General features: G+C 29.0%; 1 protein-coding gene across 1 annotated transcript; it reads left to right on the forward strand.

Annotated features, from left to right (window-relative positions):
- Positions 1–328: 328 nt before the first annotated feature.
- On the forward strand, positions 329–727 carry LOC124887180 (secreted RxLR effector protein 161-like). Its single transcript, XM_047396367.1, has one exon. It carries the CDS (start codon positions 329–331, stop codon positions 725–727), a length of 399 nt encoding a protein of 132 aa, XP_047252323.1.
- The last annotated feature ends 21,636 nt before the right edge of the window (positions 728–22,363 follow it).

Raw genomic sequence — 22,363 nt, forward strand, 5'->3', positions numbered from 1 at the left:
CCTTAAGATAAGTGGGAGTAAATATATTTTTCGAGTCTTATATATAGATGACATTTTTCTTGCTAGAAATTATTTGGATTTGTTGCATGAGACGAAACAGTTTCTTATCCAAAAGTTTAAAATAAAGGATATGGGTTAAGCCTCATTTGTCATTGACATCGAGATTCACAGAGATAGATCTCAATGATTGCTTGAATTATTTGAAAGAGCCTACATTAGAAGAATATTGAAAAGATACGAAATGAAAAATTATTTACCTATAGCCACACCTATCATTAAAGATGACAAATTCTCATTATGCCCACAAGATGCATTAGAACAAGAGTAAATGAAAGACATTTCATATGCTTCACTTGTTGGGAGGCTTATGTATGCACAGGTCTGCACTAGACCTGATATTGCCTTTGTAGTAGAAAAGCTTGGCAGATATCAAAATAACCATGATCTTGATCATTCGAAAGCTGGCAAAAATGTTTTGAAATATTTACAAGAAATCAAGGATCTTAAGCTTACATACAAATATTCTAACTCATTGGAAGTCATTGGATATTCAGACTCCAATTTGAATGGATGCAAAGACAGTGATAAATCTATTTTTGGATACATGTTCCTTCTTGTTAGAGATGTTGTGTCCAAGAGAAGTGTTAAGCAAACCATTGTTACAACATCCACAATGAAAGCTGAATTTATAGCATGCTATGAAGCTACATCACAAGCATTAGATTGAAGAACTTTACTTCAGGACTTAAAGTTGTCAATTTTATTGTAAGATCATTGAGATTTTCTTGTGATAATTCAGTTGCGGTATTCTTTTCAAAGAATAATAAGAGTGGCAACCCAAATAAGCACATCGACATAAAGTATTTGATGGTTAGAGATCATGTCAAGAAACAAGATGTGAGTTTTGAACATATTAGTACTACTTTGTGATGATTGTTGAAGATTGACTAAAAATTCACAAGTAGCAAATTTAAGTTTAAAATTAAGCATTTCATAGTAATAGTTTCATAATTATCTGAAATAATAATTTGTATATGTATTTAATGCATAAGACAACATTAAATACATGTACAAATACAGTTAATTATCTTATTTTTAGAAAATAACTTGAGTTTAAAAAAGCAAAAGAATTTCAGCGTCATTATATAACGTTCACCCAATTAATTAAAGATTAATTGAAGATTGTATTTCTAAAAATAACAAGTCTTTTTTAATGAGTTTCAAAACTGAAAATAGATTTGAATGAGTAAAAATAAATATTTTTCTATTTTTACTTCTCTTCTTTTTCAGTTTTTTCCTCCGTATTTTTCATTTTTTTTTACTATGTTTTTTTATCTTTACAATTTTTTTTGTATTTTTTTTCTTGTTTAGTTTTCTCCTTCATTTTTTTACATTTTATTTTTTCTTTGCACCTTTTGGTATTTTCTTTTTGTCTTCATTGTTTCATTCTTTTTTTTTCCTTTTTATTATTTATATAGATTTTTTATTTCATTTTTTTGTTGTATTTTATTTTTATATATTTTTTTACATTTTTTGTTTATTTGTATCAAACTACATATTTTAAATAAATTTATTATTTGAATCTGAATAATTTATTTGTGAATATGCATAATTTATCATTTATATTTGCGTACAAATAAGTATATATATATATATATTAATTATATTATTTTGAGCCTAAAATATACAAATATGTAATGTACCATTTAATACAAATGTAGTGTTAGTATTTACATGTCTAATTTATAATTTGTATTTGTGTATATATATAAGCATGTATCATTTGTATATGTATGGTTCAAGTTGTATAAACATGTATCATTTGATGTAAATGTAAATTTGTATTCGTATAATTTATCATTTGTATTTATATTGTTCAATTTATATCAATAAAATACAATTCATATCAATGAATATAAACACAAGTGTTCATAGAAAGAAAAATAACAATTCTTTTTCACTTGTTTAAAAATAGAGATAAGATCCAATACCCCCTCGAACTGTGACCAAACTTGTTATAACACACTCCAACTTCAAATGGATCCTATTACCCCCTCCTCCCTCCCCCAAACTCAATTTTAGCATATTTTGTCACCCTTTTGTGCTGACATGACAACTTTATTATATAAAAATGAGACTCACTTAAAAAGTATCACGTCAGCTAAAAAGATAACACATCAACTAAAAAGGATGACAAAAATACACTAAAATTGAGTTCAAGCAGGTAATAAGATCCCTGTGAAGTTGGAGTGTGCCGTAGCAAATTTAGTCATAGTTCAGGGGATAGTTCTTTAAAATACAAATGATGCAGTCAACTACAAATTCAAATACTGTAACGACCCTCCCGGTCGTTTGTGAAATTTTCTCATCTTTCCTAATTTAGCTCTCCCCATAGTTGGTGTACATGAATTATGACTCACGGGATGAGCAGTATATATTCTTGAGGTGTTCAGAAGTAATTTAAGTCATTAACGGGGTTATTGAGTTGAGGAAGTTAAACCCGATAATGCCCAATCTTTGACCGAGACGACCTCATTGAGTGTCACAATATTTTCAATAGGTCTGGAATGAACTTTTCAGTCAATATACATATTTAGTTTATTTTCTTGAGGTTTCGAGTAATATGCGAGGAACTATAGAATATTTTAAATAGTAGTGTAGTTGGTGATTAATGGGCCAAATCGATATTTTACTTATATATAAGAATAAAACTTATGTGACAAAGGGTTTAGCATATTAAAGAATTTTATCAAAGGCCTTAAATCTAGATAAGTCTTGGGTTTTTAGTTTTGTACTCCTATTTCGTCTTGGTTAAGTTTTCGTAGAAACTTTATATATATATATATGATATTAACAACTACTATTTTGACATATTTGGGCTTGGATTTAGAATTTTTGGAGTAGGAATTTATTAATTTGGGGATTGAATAATGATCTATTTAGTTGAAATTTGACATACTAGTTCATACTCTTATGAAGATTATATATTTGAACAGATGTTGAATGTAGTGAGGAAGGGTAAGACATTTGTGGACTAGTGAAATGCGGGTTCTTTGGTTGAGGTAGGTTACGGTTTAATTGGAGTTTAGACTCAATTTAATTATGTGTATGCTCCTAAATTTGATACTTCTTGATTGGTATTCGGACGTGCTTGAAATTGATGATGTTTGGATTGTTGAGGCATGTATAAATGATTATTGTAAATTTACTTGTTGGAATTGTCTTATGATTTTAAATGTACTTGTAAACTTGGTACGTCGTATTGTATGCTGTGAGGTGGTGTAAATTTGATATTGATATTTCTTATTTACGTTGGATCAGGTACCACGCCGGTACGAATATGTATATATTGGATCGGATACCACGCCGGTACGGATATGTATACATTGGATCGGGTACCACACCGGTACGGATATGTATATGTTGGATCGGATACCACACGGTACGGATATGTCTATGGTGGATCAAGTACCACGTCGGTACGGTACATGAATAGAGATTGTTCCCTGCAGGTCATGACTATTTGGGAAAAAATAAGTCCCATAGCACGTATGTACATATTGTGTTGATTCTGTGGATATTTACAGTATGATTGATATTCTTAATGGTTATGTGGCTTGTTTGTGAGCACTATTTGACCTGTTGTTGTATTATTGATTCATTGAATAATTGTTATGTGACAATGTCTGTCTACTTGTTATTTGATTTATGTTGTGTACATACCATTAAATTGAGTTGGCCTATGATACCTACCAGTACATAGTGGTTTATATTGATACTACCCTATACTCTTCTTTTGTTGAGTGCAGAAAGTGTTCTAGAGGCTCAGACATGACCTCACCTCCAGAGTTTGATAGTAGATCTTGATCCAAAGGTGAGCACTCCATCTCCAGACTGTCATGAGCCATCTTATTTGTTCTTATCCATCTTTTGAGCAATGAAACATTCTTTATTTACTTTATTTTTGAATATCTCTTTAGACAAGATCTTTGTTAGTAGTTCTTGTACGATGATTTTGAGTCTTGGAAATTTTAGTAAGTAGTTTGTTTGATTTCCGCATTACTAAAGATTAGCTTTGAATTATTGTTCTAAGGTGGTCTTATGATGATATCGTTTTAACATTGACTAAGTGATTGGGTAATGATTTGATACAAGTACGATTGTGATCATGCATATTTTTTGAGTATGTTAAAGGCAACCGAGATAGTGCACAAGTCTAAGTGTGAAGGAGGCCCAAAGCCGCCCATATGGTGCACTCAATGGGCGCCCATTTTGAAGACTAGTCACTAAAGGGCCTTTTTGTCATTTGTTTATTATTGTAATGTAGTATAAATAGAACATTGTAGGATTTATATACGTAGTTGATTATTGTTGTAAGTTCTTGAAACACTTTTAAAACACCAAAGTCCTCTCTCTACTTGAGACAACCGAAACTAGGACAAGAAACTAGTGTAGATTCACTAGTGATTGTATTTTCTTGGAAACATTGGTGCTTGAGTGGTGGACTCCTCTCTTGTGTCATTGTAAGAACTTGGTGTTAGTTTACATGTTTGTAGGGGTTTTAGAGTTTAATATACTCTCTAGTTATCTTACATGTTCTCTTTATGTCAAGTTATTTATTCCTTTGTATCTTAGGTTAGTCTTTGTTGTTGTTGCCGTTTGATGTCTTGTTCGTGTGGGTTGTTTTTGTAAATTTGTGGACTGTTTGAGCCTTCTTAGATACCGCTTGGTATCATTTGATGTCAAATCAAAGCTGGTTGTGTTCCTACACTTCTAATCTTGGGCTTTCTTAGTCAAAAAAAATAAAAAAAAAAGTAGAAGTTGTTTCTTATGTTCTTGGCCGAGAGTATGTCTAGTTGTTATCTTGGCCGAAACTTGGATGCTAGATCTAGGAGGACTTCATGTGCTTTGAGTGTTCTTAGTGTTGGTTTCTTCTTCCCTAATACTAATAGAGTCAAGATCCACGTTGAACTCCTATTTATATAGTTGTTGTGTGGATTCAAGGATTGGCTGAAGTATTATTGGTGTTGGTTGGTGGATCCAAACTTTGGACGTTTTTTGTGTGTTGTTGTTGTGGAATCCGAGATTTAGAGGTGTATTGTTGGCATTATTGTTGTGGATTTGTGTTTGAAGAGGGGTTGTTGTTGTTGGGAGGTACAATTTGAACCTTGGTCTTCAAATCTCTATTGAAGGTTCTTAATATTCTTGAACCATCTTCATGTTTTGTGGCAAGAAGAACTTTTAATAGTGGTGTTTGGTCTTAAAGACTAGTGGAGAGAAGTGAAGTTTCTTGTTTGTCTTTAAACAAGTCCCACAGCTATACCAAAGAAGTAAGGGATAAAATAGCTTTCAAAAAGGCTTATTGCCAAAAGAGAGAAAGAACTTTTTCCAAGGGTGACAAAAGAGGAAAGAGCCACCAACCCTTCAAAAAGATGTCTTGCCCAGAAGGTGCAAGACAAGTCAACCCTTTTGAATGTGAAAAGAGGCTCCAAAAACTTGTTGTCTTCCCTCCAAAACCGATTTTGCTCTTCCACAAGCTAGACAAACACTAAAATTCTCAAAGTCCTCATCCATTCCAAGGCTGCCATGTCACTATCCGCAACCAATCAAAGGCTGTCACGTCACCCCTTGTACAACTAACGTGTTTTTTTATTTTGTAGGTAACTTCTTGGCCATAATAGAAGCCATTTTGGCCTACCTTGATGTTATTTCTCGAGATATGGCTAAGGCGAATGCGGGCCTTAAAAAAATTAGCTCGAATATGTCTACTATACTTGAGAAGTTGGATTGAGTGGAGAGTCAAAGGAACTCTCATGTTTCTACTTCCGAAACTTTACCTCAAACGATCAATACTCCAAGACCACCACCAAGTGACATAGACATAAGCCAAGCCACCAAATGCCCTCCAACCCGAGACCTAAATAGGTCACTTCCCCCTCAATTTGATCAAGTCCAACAAGAAGGACTTGGAAGCTAATTTCCTCCCATCCAAGCTCCACAATCGAAGCTCCACATTACCAAAATAATTCTCTTAACCGAAAATCCACTTCCCCAAAATCGATATGTCCATCTAGAGGAGTATGGTAGAAAGGAACATGAGGGACATGGATTCTAAAATGATGCTTATATGATGAAAGATAAGTTGAGGGAAAGACGTGGGGAACCGTAAGGAACCCACCACCAAGAAAAGAGGTGGGATGTGCTTCGGATGAGATTGAAGACAAGGCTCAACATGGAGAGGAAATTTAGGTTCAAAATGAAGATATTGGCCGAGAATTGTGTTATTAAGCTCTCGGGTTCCTTATGTGTTTTGCGTACTGTTTTGAGTGGTTTCTTTGAAGTGCCCAATTGAACGAGGTGCGGTCGTGAATTTGTGGGAAAATTTCTTTCAAGATAGAGAGGATGATACAAGTATGATCGTGATCATGAATATTTTTTGAGTATATTAAAGGCAACCGAGACAGTGCACAAGTCTAAGTGTGAAGGAGGCCCAAAGCCGCCCATATGGTGCACTCAATGGGCGCCCATTTTGAAAAATATTCACTAAAGGGCTCTTTTGTCATTTGTCTATTATTGTAATGTAGTAAAAATAGAATATTGTAGGGTTTATTTACTTAGTTGATTATTGTTGTAAGTTCTTGAAACACCAAAGTCCTCTCTCTACTTGAGACAACCGAAACTAAGACAAGAAACTAGTGTGGATTCACTAGTGATTGTATTTGCTTGGATTGGTGCTTGAGTGGTAGACTACTCTCTTGTGTCTTTGTAAGAACTTGGTGTTAGTTTACATGTTTGTAAGGGTTTTAGAGTTTAATATACTCTCTAGTTCTAATCTTACATATTCTCTCTATGTCAAATTATTTATCCTTTTGTATCTTAAGTTAGTCTTTGTTGTTGTTGCCATTTGATGTCTTGTTCGTGTGGGCTGTTTTTGTGAATTTGTGGACTGTTTGAGCCTTCTTAGATACCGTTTGGTATCATGATTGGGTTTAGATGGTTCTCCCACAGAAAGATTAGTGTGGGTGCCACTCATGGCTATTTGGGTCGTGACAAATACGAATAAATAAAATTACAAATACAAATAAATATAAGATTAATTTCTTAATAGCACAACTTAACTTATCCTAACTACTTAAAATCTCAACCCTTTTAAATAATTACTTAAATCCCTTATTTACTTTCTCTCTCTTAAAATATCATTTACATCACAAAAGAGGAAAAAACACCCTTCTGTCTCACCTAAAGATCCGCCTTTTCCTTATTTATTGCTCCTTCTTTCATCTTCAATTTCTCCTTTAGGTTTAAAATTTGTGGAAGGAATTTCTTGACTTTTCTTTCTTCCTTTTCCAGAAAATGATTTATCATTGATGCCACCATTGATGGTGTTAAATCAAAGAATTTATCATTGAAATTTATTGGAGAAATTTCTTGGCTTTTCTTTCTTTCTTTCTTTTTCAAGAGAATGATTTATTATTAATCCACTAACATCACCACACCAACACCATCAATGACAAAAATCGATTCAACTCCCAATGTCGTCATTGGTGGGGTTAAATCAAAGAAAAATGGAGTTCTGCTTCTTTGAAAGGGAAGGTTGATCCTTCAAAACGTAAAGTTGTTGAAAAAATCAAAAAAGACATACTCCAAAAGATATTATACATATGTATTAAATTAAAAAAAAAATCATCAGATACATATTTTTATCATCGAGATACATAAATGGCATTATTTCATGCATGAGACATAATTTTGATTATGTATCTCTTTTCAGTTTAATTATTGTATTATGTATGCCGACTAAATAGATTAAAACATGAATGTATCTCAATAATAAATTTTGATTTCGAGATACATAATTAATATTAATTTCATGCATGAGACATAATTTAATTATGTATCTCTCTTTAATATTGAACAGGATTATGTATTTCCACCTAATAACTTCAAATAATGGATGTATCTTAGTCAATATGACTACTAACGTAACCAAACCGATTACGCTGGTCAATTAAACTAAATTGTGTGCAATGTTTGTTTATGCTATATGCTTCACTGCTTATACGTGAACATGGCCTGGGGTTCTTAATGACAAAAACACCATGCATCTATGCTAATAGGGATGTACGTGATAGGATTGGTTCGGATTTTTTAAATACCAAACAAATTATTTGTGTCAGGTTTTTAAATCTATAAACAAAATCAAATCGGTAAAATTAGATTTTCTTAATATCGAGTTGGTTCGAATTGATTTGACTTTTTTAGTTAAAACTAAACCAAACAAATTATAGTCTACTTTTTTATCAAAATCAAGTCAAACTAAATTATTAGTCAAATTTTTTGTTTGACTTAATTTGCGATTTGATTCAATTTTTTATTTGATGTTGTTCATCCCTATGTGCTACCATACCAAGTGAGTCCAATCTTGAGCAACGTGGCCCCATGGGGGTGTTTTTGTCATTATGATTAAATTAAAGAATTTCGTTGAATGAGAAATAAAGTTACTGTCTTAAAAAAAATTTTGCGTTATTTAACGATTTTGCCTTTTCTGACGTCATGGTGATGCCATGTCAAAGGTGTGACACAACCACCTTGTAAAATGTAAGTGTCCTTTACTAGCGTCTTGATTTGGTATTTGGAAATTGAAACTTTAATTTAGTAAATTCGGTATTTAATTTTTAAAAATATTGTATATGCTAAATTAATTTGATATGTTCGATAGTTTAAAGTTTGATTTTCATATATTTTCGATAGTTTAAAGTTTGATTTTCATATTTTATGGTATGATCAGTCGATAATCATAATTTGTCAATATTAATTTATATATAGTCATATAATAAAATATTATAACTTCGGACTTTTTTTAAAAAAGGAATATAATAAAAATTGCTTTTTATGATTAAAAAAATTAGAAAAAAATAACATAAATATACATCTTAACTTAGTATATTTACACAAATTTTCACCCTTAAAAAGTAATTACAAAAATTTTAACTAACTATATATCTTCATTGGATGTATTAGGAGGTAATTATGTCTCTCGACAGACCCAAAATTGAAAAAAATATATTGAGAGTTAATTATATATCTTTACAAAGAAAAAAATGCATCTTCGTTGGATGTATCAGGAGCTAATTATGTATCTTGACTGACCCAAAATTGAATTTTCAATAACTATCCAAAATAATAGGATTATTAGTAATTAAACTTCAAACTGTCGAAATTTATGTTATTTGTCCAAAAAATTATAGTCCTAATATTAAAGGAAAAAAATAGCATTTATACATATTGGGAAAAAATAAGTTTCGTTTGTTGATGAACCATCCAAGAAGCTCAATTTGAATACACATATTGGAAAAAAATCTCAACAAAAAGGTTGTTATTCCTCAAGATAAGAGGAATTATAAGAGAAAGAATATGGTCAGTGAGCAAGTGTCGGACTCAAATTTTGAGGATGAGATTCCATTACTCAAACCAAAAAACTCAAGTGCGGAGGCATACATAGACATAGATATTGTATTTTGATGTTTAATTATTTGGTTATTACTTTTTATTTTTCTAAGATTGTTGTTATGAACAAAGTTTAATTTTTTGTATTTAAGTAGTATTTATATAGTGTTATGATACTTTAACATTTATTTAGCATTTTACATCGTTGAATGAAATTTATATGAACTAAATTGCATCAGATGGTATTAAATTTGATATCAACTACATCAAATTATAAATTTTTAGATTCAGCAATTAGTAATATTTGACATGAGTATTGTATTTTGATGTTTATTTGTGCTTATTACTCTATCTTTCTAAGATTGTTGGTATAAATAAAGTTTAGTCTTGACATTTAACATAGTATTTATATAATGTTCTTCATCTTCTTCTGCCAGAAAGCAATACCAACATCAATCATAGTTAATATTGATTATTTTTTTATTGCAACAAAAAATTATTTGACATCAAACAATTATCAATTAATTTATTTTCAACATGTATGGTTATAGTTTTTCAGTAAATATCTATTACATACACTATAAAGGTTATGTAATATAAAATATTATTTTTTTTAATCGATTGTCATGTTCATAAAACTCATTCAATAAAAATGTATGTGACATATGTGAAACTTCATCAATATCAATTTAATACATTGAGAACTCAAAAAAAAATAAAAATACTTAAGTATGAAATGAGTATATAAACTAGTTTCAACGCAATTTATTAAATAATTCATTAATATTGTATTGTGTACTATACTAGCTTCATACACTAAAAATAGTGATACGTAAGTAAGTGTATGTACAGTGATACATAAGATATACACTTACGTCAAACAAACATTCGTCCCTTTCATTGCCGATGGTGGAATAATTGTATGCCGAATGTATGTTATTTGTACATTCAATGTATCACTGGATATACAATAACATACAAATGCAAATGCATGTAGCAACATAATTATATGTGCTGTAAATATCATTCTTATATTTTTACTGTATATATGCGACAAGGTAATTTTATGTTTTGTGTATGTGGCTGGTGTGTTGATTATGTTTATATATGTTTTGTTAAAACACTATTGCTAGCTTTTTTGAAAGTTTTATTATTTCTTTAAATCAAATAATTAAGGCCCTAATTTTGCATCTCTAAGTAAAATTTTCCTTCTTATTTTTTTTTTTCAATTCTAGAGCCCTCAAATCAGTCAACCAAATCCAATGCTTGCTAATGATTTGCAGTATGTGTATTATAAAATTATGCATTCCTAATTGAAAATTGAATCTTCTAAATGCTCACATTTAGTATTCATAGTTACAAAAGTTGATATACCAAAATTTTATTATCTACTTGTTATATAATCTGTAAATTCTATGTGTACTTAATGAATATTAATAAAGAAAACAGAGAAGAAGATGTAAAAAAGAAGAAGACGAGGGATTAGAGGAGAGACATGACTTAATAGAGCTATAGAACCATTTTTATGTTAATCAATTTGAAACAAAACCGTTTCAGAGAAGATTAAGGGATGATTGATATCTGTCATAACTGTAATCCCTTTTTTATGGGTATGTAATATATTTTCCATATATTAAAATTATTTTTTTCTTATTTTTAATCATTAAAAAATGTGTTTTTCCTTTTATAAATGATTTTTTACTATAACTTGCAAAGTTCAAAGTATTGCTATAACTTGTAATTTTCGACCAAAGGAATGTTGTTTATTTGTCGGAATTTATATTGTTTGTTGAGATTTTTTTTCAATATATGTTCAAATTGAGCTTCTTGGATGGTTCATCAACAAACGAAACTTCAATTTTATCGGACAACCACTGATTTTGCTTCTTGATGTAAGACTCACTTTCAACAATCTTTTTTTTTTTTTTTTACACTTCGATAGAGGAGATTGAGTGAAATAACCTAAATCAAACAAAGGTCTACAAAGATGAATGGGGCTACTATTTTCGATTATTCTAGGAATTCACAATGGAAAATGAAAAACCTAAATATATCAATTTTATGTTTTTACGGGAAGAAGAATATTATCTGAAACTCAATTTTTATCTTGAGTATGTTAATGGAGAATCGATTTTCAATAAAGTTTTGAAGGTTTAGTATTAGAATTGAGAAAGAGGATAAAGTTTTGAAGGTTAGAGTATTTGAATGGAGAAACAGAGAGGTGCTTCAGAAACTTTTTCGGATAATTAAGTAGGTTTTAATGTCATCTTCCTTCAATAAGTTTATCTGATAAAAGTGTGCAATCTATTAAATAAAAACATAATATATATTTGTCATAATTATCAATACACAATTTAAGGGGAATATTGATTACAAACCTATAAAAATGAAACAGATTTTAATTTATATAATTAAAAATAAATTTGGAAAATACACTAAAAATAATATATATTTTAACAAGTTTCTATTACTTGCAATGAAATTGCTATTAATGCAATTATCTAAAAGTGTTGCTAAAATTTGTCATTTTAAATCTAATAATACTATATGGAATAATTTTTTCACTATTAAACTGGTGAATCTCAAAAATAGATCCAAATTAGGGTGACCTTAAAATAGCCTTTACCTATTAACTAATATTTTTTGGACGAAATTGCCCCAGATCAATGGAGTAAATTACATAAATTATCCTCATAATGGATAACAACTCCATATTTATATCTTTCAACTTTTATTTATTTTTTCTCTTTTTAATTTTACTTTGATTTTTATTTTTTATATTCTCTTTTTATTTTTTATTTTCTCAACCCTTACTTTTTTCCTTTTTTTTCTCAACTTCTTTTTCTTCTTTTTTCTTTTTTCTTTCCTCTTTTTTTTTTTTGTTCTTGTTAGTTTTTCTCAATCCTTACTTTTTTTCTTTACACCTCTCAACGTCTACTTTTATAAAATAAAAAACTTATTTTATTTTTCTTTGATTTTTATTTTTATTTTCTTTTTAAATTTTTCTCGACCTTTATTTTTATTTAATCTTTATTTTTTTTATCACTTTATTTTTTTCCTATTCTCTCTCAACTTCTATATTTTCTTTGTTTTTTATTTTTTTAATATTTTTCTTCCTTTTGTTTTTTGTTTTTTTTGCAATTTTTATTATTTTTGTTCTTTTCTTCAATTTCTTCCATTTAAGTTATATCTCATGAGCAAGAATTGACACTATCACATTATAAAGGCAAGACTTATGATTTTCGAACAACAAGCTACGTTTCACGGGCAAGAGTTGACACTACTACATTGTAGAGGCAAGACTCATTACTTTCAAACAACAAGTTATGTTTCATGGGCACAATTTGACACTACCACATTGTATTTTGATTTATGAAATGTTTTATAACTCTTACCTTAGAGGCAAGACTTAGCTCAGAAACTTTCAAACAATAGGGCAAGAATTGACTTACCACGTTATATTTTCATTTATGAGATGTTCTACAACTATTGCCTTAGAGGCAAGACTTAACTCAAGGACTTTCAAACAACCAATTATTTTCCACGGGCAAGAGTTGACTCTACCACGTTATATTTTCATTCATGAGATGTTCTATAACTATTGCCTTAGAGACAAAACTTGGCTCAAGGACTTTCAAACTACAAATTATGCCCCACAGGCAAGAGTTGACTCTACCACATTATATTTTCATTTATGAGATATTTTACAACTATTTTCTTAGAGGCAACACTTAGCTCAAGGACTTTCAAACTACAAATTATGCCCCACGGGCAAGAGTTGCCTCTACCACGTTATATTTTCATTTATGAGATGTTCTACAACTATTGCCTTTGAGGTAAAACTTAGCTCAAGGACTTTCAAACAACAAATTAGAGAAAAAAATAAAAATAAAGTTTGGGAAAAATGAGGGGAAAAAAGAGAAATGATAAAAGCCAAAAAGAAAAAAAAAAAGGTTGAGACAAATGATTTTTTTTCTAAAAGAAAAAATGAAGAAATAGATAATGTTTGAGACAAAAGAAAAAAGAGAAAAAATAAAGGTTGAGACAAATGAATTAAAACATGAAAATAAAATTAAAGAAAAAAATAAAAAAAGTGAAAATAATAAAAATAAAAATAGAATTTGAGAGATAAATGAGTATGAAAAGTTAAAAAATATTTGAGGTATAGAGGACAAAATTGTACTTGTACTACACCTAAAAGAGAAGAAATAGATAATGCTTGAGAAAAAAGAAAAAAGACGAAAAAATAAAGGTTGAGACAAATAAACTAAAAACATGAAAATAAAATTAAGAGAAAAAGTAAAAAGTGAAATTAATAAAAAATAGCACATGAGATACAAATGAGTATAAAAAATTTAAAAATATTTGAGGTGTGGAGGGTGTATTTGAGAAAAATCAGGAAAAAAAGAGAAATGATAAAAACCAACAATAAAGGTTAAAGACAAATGAATTAAAAAAAGGGGGGGGAATTGAAGAAATAGATAATGCTCGAAGAAAAAAAAAAGAGAAAAAAATAAAAGTTGAGACAAATGAATTAAAACATGAAAATGAAATTAAAGAAAAAATAAAAAAAGTGAAAATAAGAAAACATAGAATTTAAAAGACAAATGAGTATGGAAAATTTAAAAATATATTTGATGTGTAGAGGGGTAAAATTGTACTTGTACAACACTTAAAAAAAGAAGAAAGTCTAGTTTTCAAAAACTTTTTTTATTAGAATAAAAAATAAAGTTACTCACATTTGGGTCTATTCACAACTAGTTATTAAAGACAAAATATTGAAAACAGGTTGCAGCCAAAGGCCCACTACTTGAATGGGCTTATGTAAACTGTAGGAATTGCATTCACAAGCCACTTTTGGGTCATTTACACTTTTGCCATGTATTTCGTGATCTGTTTTTAATTTTTGTCCTTCAAAATAAATAAATTTTGTTTGTGGGATTAAGAATTAATATTTTCATATCATAATACTCTATAAGTTATGTCTGAAAGGAATCGTAGTAATTTAGTTGGTTAGTTATCGGAACTCCCACAATGAAATTTGGAGGTGTGGGGGTGGGGGGATAGTACCCCTGTAATATTCGAGTGTATAGTTGAGATTTTGGATATAGGTCGGGCGAGTTTTAGGTTATTTTCTCGATAATAATTTAAATATTTACCTATATGTTGTATAAGTCCTCTCAAACAATTAAAATAAGGAAAATTTCATAGATAGTGCTAAGTCTTTTTAAAAGAAAAAATGAAATGTAATAGCATTTTGATTTTAAAATGAAGCAAAGTAAGTTGTATTCGTGCGCATACAATATCTCTCTTAACTGAAATCGTGAATACAATATTTGATGGTAGCCATATGTGTGTATGACCAATAATAAGTGGTTGAATGCATGTGAAAACATTGATTGTACGTGTGACCAATTGAATTCATTATGTATGTGTTTCTAATTGTACTGCAAGTTTCGTGTCAATATGGGCCCAACAATAAAATATGTGGATTGCAATTTTTAAGTTTTAGAATTTATGTTGGAGTAGAAGTTTGAGCAGTAGAATGTTTTTTATTGGTACGATAAAATATACTTATAAAATATACTTCTGTAAATTTTTTATCAAACTTTTCTTTTGTATATATTCTTTCCATTGAAATGTAGGAGTCGTTTGTTATAGTGTATAAATTTTCTTTTTGAATAGAATATATTAGTAATATTTGTATTAGTAATGTTTCTATTAGTAAATGCTGATATTATTTATGTTAACATTGTATTAGAATATATTGAGATAGTAAATGAAGAAGATGAAGAAACGGGGTGGGGGTGGAGGATATGAAGAAGATGAAGATATGGGGGTGTTGGGCGCGGGGGTGGGGGTGGGGGAAGGGGGTAGTTATGAAGAAGATGATGATGGAAGTGAATTTTTGATTTTTTTTTAATCTAATATATATATATATATATATATATATATATATATATATATATATATTAGATTAAAAAATTTATAATTTAATCTAATCTCTCTCTCTCTCTATATATATATTAGATTATTTTTAATCTAATCTATATATAAAGAAAACTTATAAAATTAAAAGGTGGGACCCACCATTTTCCATGTTTTTAAAGCAAATTACACGCTGATTTTTTAAAAAAATTGCCACATTAGCAATTTGGGTGGAAAAAATTCACTTGAAAGTTGTTAAGAGGGGTAAATAATTGCCCGATTAGTTTAGGGTCTAAAGTAAGTCTTGGCTACAAGTTTAGGAGTGTTTCGATGTATTATCTCTTTTATCTATGAAGAATCTATGGTAAAATAATATCGGCTTTTCAGTATCTAACTAAAACGTCGATGAATTTCGACAACAACAAATTTGTGATGTTGAGGTGGGCAGTGATGTGTGGGAGCTTTAGATACACAATCTCGCTATATTTTATAATTATTTAAAAGTATAACTATAAAGAATAACAAAGAGAAAATATAGAGCTTTATTATATATTGAAGGAAGGTATTTTTTAGTGGAGATTTGGACATTTGAATTAATCTAGAGTTGCTTACGTTATACGATGTTGTTGGATTGTTGTATCCCGAATGAGACAAGTCAAGATTATACTACCGAGTTAGTGTAGATTGTATCGCCGTAGACTTGAATCTCCTTAATGAAAGCGAGTTCCCCACATCTCATTCTAAAAATATTTCTTATTCATCTTTATTCATTTCATTTTTTTTGACTGCAATATTTAAAAATCGTGATATATTACACCAATATAATTATTTAAAAGTATAACTTACGATAAAGAATAATAAAGAAGGGAATATAGGTGATTTCATTTATTATGGGGAAGGCATAGTTCCAAAAAGTCATTAAATAAAAGGGATCATATGAGAATGACATAACAATGCAAAAATAATCCCCCACTTCTAAAAGACTGCAAAATATGGACAGTTTGTGCAAAATCTTGCAATTAAAACATAGGAATAAGGGCAACAGACACACTGTACTGAATCTGAAATGCCAAATGAGATTTTTTTTTTGGAAATGAAGTAAAGAACAAAAAGTATGGTCAACCCACTGCAACTGAATCACTATTTTGGTGCTATAATTCTTTGGGGTATTCTTTATGGGTACAAAATTAATTACTCATATTTAATATTTAGGTCAAGTTAATAGATGCATGATCGATATTTGTATTATAGTCTTTTTTGACTCTGTTACTCTTAATTAAAGATTTTGAATTAGATAAAGCATTTAGTATCTCTGAATTATGATCAAAGTTGCTACGATATATTCTAATTTCATGGAGATTTTATTATCTCTGAACTCAATTTTAATGTATTTTTGACACCCTTTCGTGCTGATGTGGCACCTTCTGTAAAGTAAAATACCTGAGGCGCGTGAAGGGCTGCTATATACCAAGTCAGCTAAAAAGGTTGACAAAAAAAAGCAAAAATTTAGTTTAGGGGTAATAGAACCCTCGTGAAGTTGGAGTGTGTCGTAGCAAATTTAGTCATAATTCACGAGTACTAGATGCTTATCTCATTTTGAATGATACATAGTCATATTTACTAGAGACGCTTTTGATCTAATCTGATACTTTCTGGCATGAATCTAAATTTAGCCTTTTTTTTTGCACTTAATTATAATTAATTAATATGTATTCCTACATCACTGGATCATTTATAGATAAAAACTTAATTATTCATGTCAGATGTTTATATTAAATCAATAGATGCATGACAAATATAATATAAGTATAGGTTTTTTTACTCTCATCTTTAATCAAATATTTCGTATTTGAGTCATGATGGGTTTAGAATTGTCTTTATTAGGAAAAACTTTATCCCAATATAAGACTTTTCAGAGATCTCAGATTTAATCAAAGCCCCAATACAGATAACGAATATCATCAACAACAATAATATATCCTATATAATGTCACAAAGTGGGAACGAGGATAACAACTCCTGAATGAGAATTTTCAAACAAAAAAAGAAAAGACGATGCCTTTTTGTGTTTAACCATGGTTCATTAATATACATTCTTATCTCATTAAGTCACTTAACAATAATAAATTTATACTATATTTAATAAATATAAACATCCAATACGAATAGGGGCGGATCTAGGGGTTGTCAGAGTTTTCACCCAAATTTCTTTGGCCAATTTTTTTTAAAAATATTTTAATTTATGTATAAATATATTTTGAACCTTCTGAATGCAAGGTTAGAGTTGACTCGGTGATTTAAGGGGTTCAAAATTTATCTTTAAATTTTAAAGCCCAATTTTAAATTCATATTCCACCCATTTATTTTTCAAATCTTTTTATTAAAAATTCTGAATACAAATACATAATTACTAGAATTTATGTTATGTCACTTTCATTCTTCTGTCTCCTTTAATTTTCTGGTCAAAATGTTCCAAAACATGAATTTAATGCACACCTATAGTCTATATACTTCTGCCTATTTGCCATTTTTGGAGTACAGTTTGATTTCTTTAGTATTAAATACACCACTGATCAACTCCACCAAATTCTTTTTGTCTTTCTACCTACAATAATTATTAAAACTGGTCCATTATGGGCTCGTTTGGTACGATGGAGGGATAATTAATTCCAAAATTAAATTATTCATAAGTTTATTTTATATTTAATTAGGATAAATGTAAAAAATAACTAATCTCAAAATAACTTGTTCCTATTCAAACAAAACTTATGTTCATATATCATACTCTTTTCACCTAAATTTATATATTATTATTTATTTTTTTGTGAGTTGGTTTTTACAAATATTCAAAGTTAAATTAAATTAAATAAATTTAATATTTTAAAGTTGAAAATTAAATATTTAAAACTATACGAAAAATCTCATAAGTTACTAGTATTATAGCAAAGGCTCATTAGATAAATGTAACTGGGGGCGACAAAGTTAAATCATGAATACATCATTCATTAAATCCGTTTATATATGGATGGATTATTAAATCACTTATTTATTAGCTCGATTCATTTTGAGTCATCCATTTCAACCCTGGTGATATAGAAATCAAATTAACCCATAAAAATCTAGTCAAAACATTATATAGATTTTTTAAAAAAAATTGATATGTTGTGTGTATTCCTAATAAAGAAAAAAAATTATTTAGTACTTAAACAAATTATTTGTTTTTAAAAAGCTAGTATTAAACAAGTAATTTTTAGACCTCCCAATTTATTAACACAACTTATTTTAGTCCGTCTAAATCCAATTCTGCCCGCTTCTTTGACATTACTATAATTGTAACTATTTTTGTATTATAATTAAAAGATAATTTGGTGCATTAAAATTTTCCTTATATATAAAGTCCGAACAAAAATATTTTTAAGTATTATATAAACAACGGAAAAGGACCTAAAATGTCCTTTAACTATGTAAAATGATACAAAAACGTCCTTCGTCTACCTATTGGACCTAAAATATCCTTTCCATCTACCTATTGGGTCAAAAATGTCTTTCCCACCTACCTTTTGGACCTAAAATATCATTCCCGTCTACCTATTGGACCTATTTTGCCCTTTATTTAGGTAAATTACATGAAAAGGTAATCCGTAAAACTTAATTACATTATTAATAACATTTTTTCAATATTACAAAAATAATTTTTTTTATATATATAGCCATTTAAAAAAATCAGAAAAAATAATTATAATTCCTAATTTAATTTTATAACTAATTATCAATTCACCTTAATTTAAGATATTTATTTTCAATCTTCAAATTAATAGTGGAAAAGATAATTCATGCTTTCAAATCTTTCTCTCTTATATTAAAAATTTAAATATTTATAAATAAATTAAGTATTTCATTATTTGCTCGTGTATCTTTCGTTTTGTTTTCATGTATATTAATCATCTAGTATTATTTCATTATCTTGTATTTTTAATTCTAATGTAACGAGTTAACCATAATTTTTTATGGATAAATATTTATGGAATAAAAATCACTATAATCACTATGTTACAAGTACATATATACCGTCTTTTAGCTGTGTAAATATAATTTATGTCAAAGTCAGATTATTATTATATTTTATATATAATTTATGGAATAAATATTTATGAAAGTACTTTTCTTGTTAAAAATTATTTATTAAATATAAATATATATTTTCACTATTACATGATATAAATTTTTTATATCTAAAATATACTGTGTATGTTTATGGTATAAAAATAATTTATATGGTATAAATATAATTTGTATGGTATAAATATATCATGTATTTTTATGATATTAATATAATTTGTATAATATATAAATATACCATGAATTTTTATGGTATAAATATACCATATATTTGTATGGAGGCATCGTGAAGCAGGCAATAGAAATGAAAAACATAAAATTTTGTTATAGTATATAAAAATGTCTTTTCATATAATTTGTCTAAATAAAGAGCAAAGTAGTCCCAATAGGTAGACGGAAAGAACATTTTAGGCCCAACAGATAAACATAAAAGGTATTTTAGACCCAATAAATAGACGTAGGATATTTTTGTACCATTTCACATAATTAAAGAACATTTTAGACCCTTTTTCGTATAAACAAAGAAAGGCTAGTGCTTAGCTTGAAGAAATAGTTGGTGAAAGAAAATAGAGATGAGGTAAAATTTTTGTCTAGTAGCTTCTTATATATGGTGATTGTTGACCCCATTATTTACAACCATTCACTAATTTAGTATGAACAACTTTTTGATTTCCAAATTTTTGTCTAACTTAAATGGATGTTTTTTGGTCATTTTGTCTTCTTCTAAATGTTTGTATTTTATTTTTCCAAATTCCAAATGAATTATTACTTTCACTCATAGAATTAATAGTGAAGTCCTATATATATATATATATATATATATATATATATAAAAAGGGTAGCCCGGTGCACTAAAGCTTCCTCGAACATCGCGTATAGCGGGAGCTTTAGTGCACCGGGTAGCCCTTTATATTATATATATATATATATATATATATATATCCCAACAATAACACTTGACCTAATTAACTCCATTTAATTCTTCTAATATGATGTTATATTAGCATCTATCGACAGAGCAGAATCATCAATAAGAAAAATTAAGTTATAAATATTATATTAAATGTCAACTATCTCATATTATTTGAGGGATAACTGTTTTATTGTTTGAGTGTTAATTCACGTTCAAAACTTCTTCAACACATTGATTATAATTTATAGTATTGGCACCTTGTGAAGACTCGGCTTATTAGAGTCGTTTTTCACATAGATTTCGTGGAAAAAAAAAAAATGGAGATTGTTTCAACTAAGAGTGTTGTTTATCAAATTGTTTTATTATTTCAACTTTAAACTTATTTTTAAAATAAGGGATTAGAAGTTTAAAAAATGCAGTTTAGGAATTTCTCAAAGTCCCACTCACAAAAATTCAACTATGTTTTCATGTTCAGATATCAATTTTCAACTTTAACTTTAAATATTACTTTGTTTTTCTCAAATATCACCAATTCATGTCCATGTGCCTACGAAGAAAGAGCATGGATAAGCCTCAATTAGAGTCAAAATTTAAAATTTATGAATTTTGAATTTAAGACAGATAAATTTATAGCACGTTTTAGTTTCAAATTTTACATTTAAATATTTATATAAATTTAATAAATTCTTTAACATAAATATGTTATTCGAAGCAAAACTCAGTAGGTTGGTCCGAATCCATACCTAATATTGTGTCTCCTCCCATGTGAATTTAGATTATTATGTCCTTTTGGTAGAACCTAGAAATCAACACCTTTACCTCCCTTTTTGTCCCTTCTTTCTTTTAGAGAAAATGACACACCAACCACACAGTTAATTGAATGCCCTATTATACTCTCAACAAAACTTTACTTCTTATCATATAACCAAATTAAAGACTCTTTCCAATCTATAAATACCATTCCACTCTGGAGTCTGGACACATTTTCTCATCACATAAGTCTTCCATGTTGGGTCAAGTGAAGGAAAATAAGTATGGGATCCTTTTAAGTTTTTGTGAAGTTTTTAGTTATCTTCTCATGACATCCATGGATGTACTTGACCAAGAAGAAATGGTGCTAAAAGTCATCGAGATTCATGAAATGAGGCATCAAGAGTCATCATCGTGACACATGCAGTGACGTTATCCTTCCTGAGCTTGTTCTTCTTATATTATTTTCTTTTCTTTTAGAATTCTTGAACGCTTGTTCGAGTTTTCTTGACCTTGCAAGCCCGTAATGTCTTGTATAATCCTCAAAATTGCAAGGTCACTAAAAGTTCTTGTATCTCTTCTATCCCTCCTGAGCTTTTTCTTCTAAAATATTAACCCATTAAGGTGTATCGCTTTTATGTTATATAGTGTAAAAAAAAAACCCTTGTTTCTTTCTCATCTTTGTACATGCATGCGTAGACAACTTTCCACATAAATTTGAAAAATCAATAACATTGCACTTACTTTCCACATAAATTTTTTCACTTAACAATGGCTCATAACGTGTACTTTCATCTCCATTTATTACTTACTTAATCACGACAGAATGGTGTCCGGTGTAAGCACTTGATGTTCACATGGAATCAATGATAACATGGCATATACATTTGTTCACTTAACAAAAGGTTCATAACATGCACTTTCATCTCGATGTATTGCTTTATCATGACAAAGAGTATCTTTTGATGCAAACACTTTGATGTTCACATGGAATCAATGATAACATTGCATATACATTTTATCACTTAACAAAAGGTTCACTTTCATCTCGATTTATTACTTTATCATGACAAAGAGCATCTTTTGATGCAAACACTAGAATGTTCACATGGAATCAATGATAACATCGCACATACTTTCCCACATTTATTTTTTTCGCTTAAATATGGTTGTTCATAACGTGTACTTTCATCTCGATTTATTACA

This window comes from Capsicum annuum, chromosome 9 (assembly GCF_002878395.1).
Source record: "Capsicum annuum cultivar UCD-10X-F1 chromosome 9, UCD10Xv1.1, whole genome shotgun sequence".
In the NCBI taxonomy this organism is placed as follows: domain Eukaryota; kingdom Viridiplantae; phylum Streptophyta; class Magnoliopsida; order Solanales; family Solanaceae; genus Capsicum; species Capsicum annuum.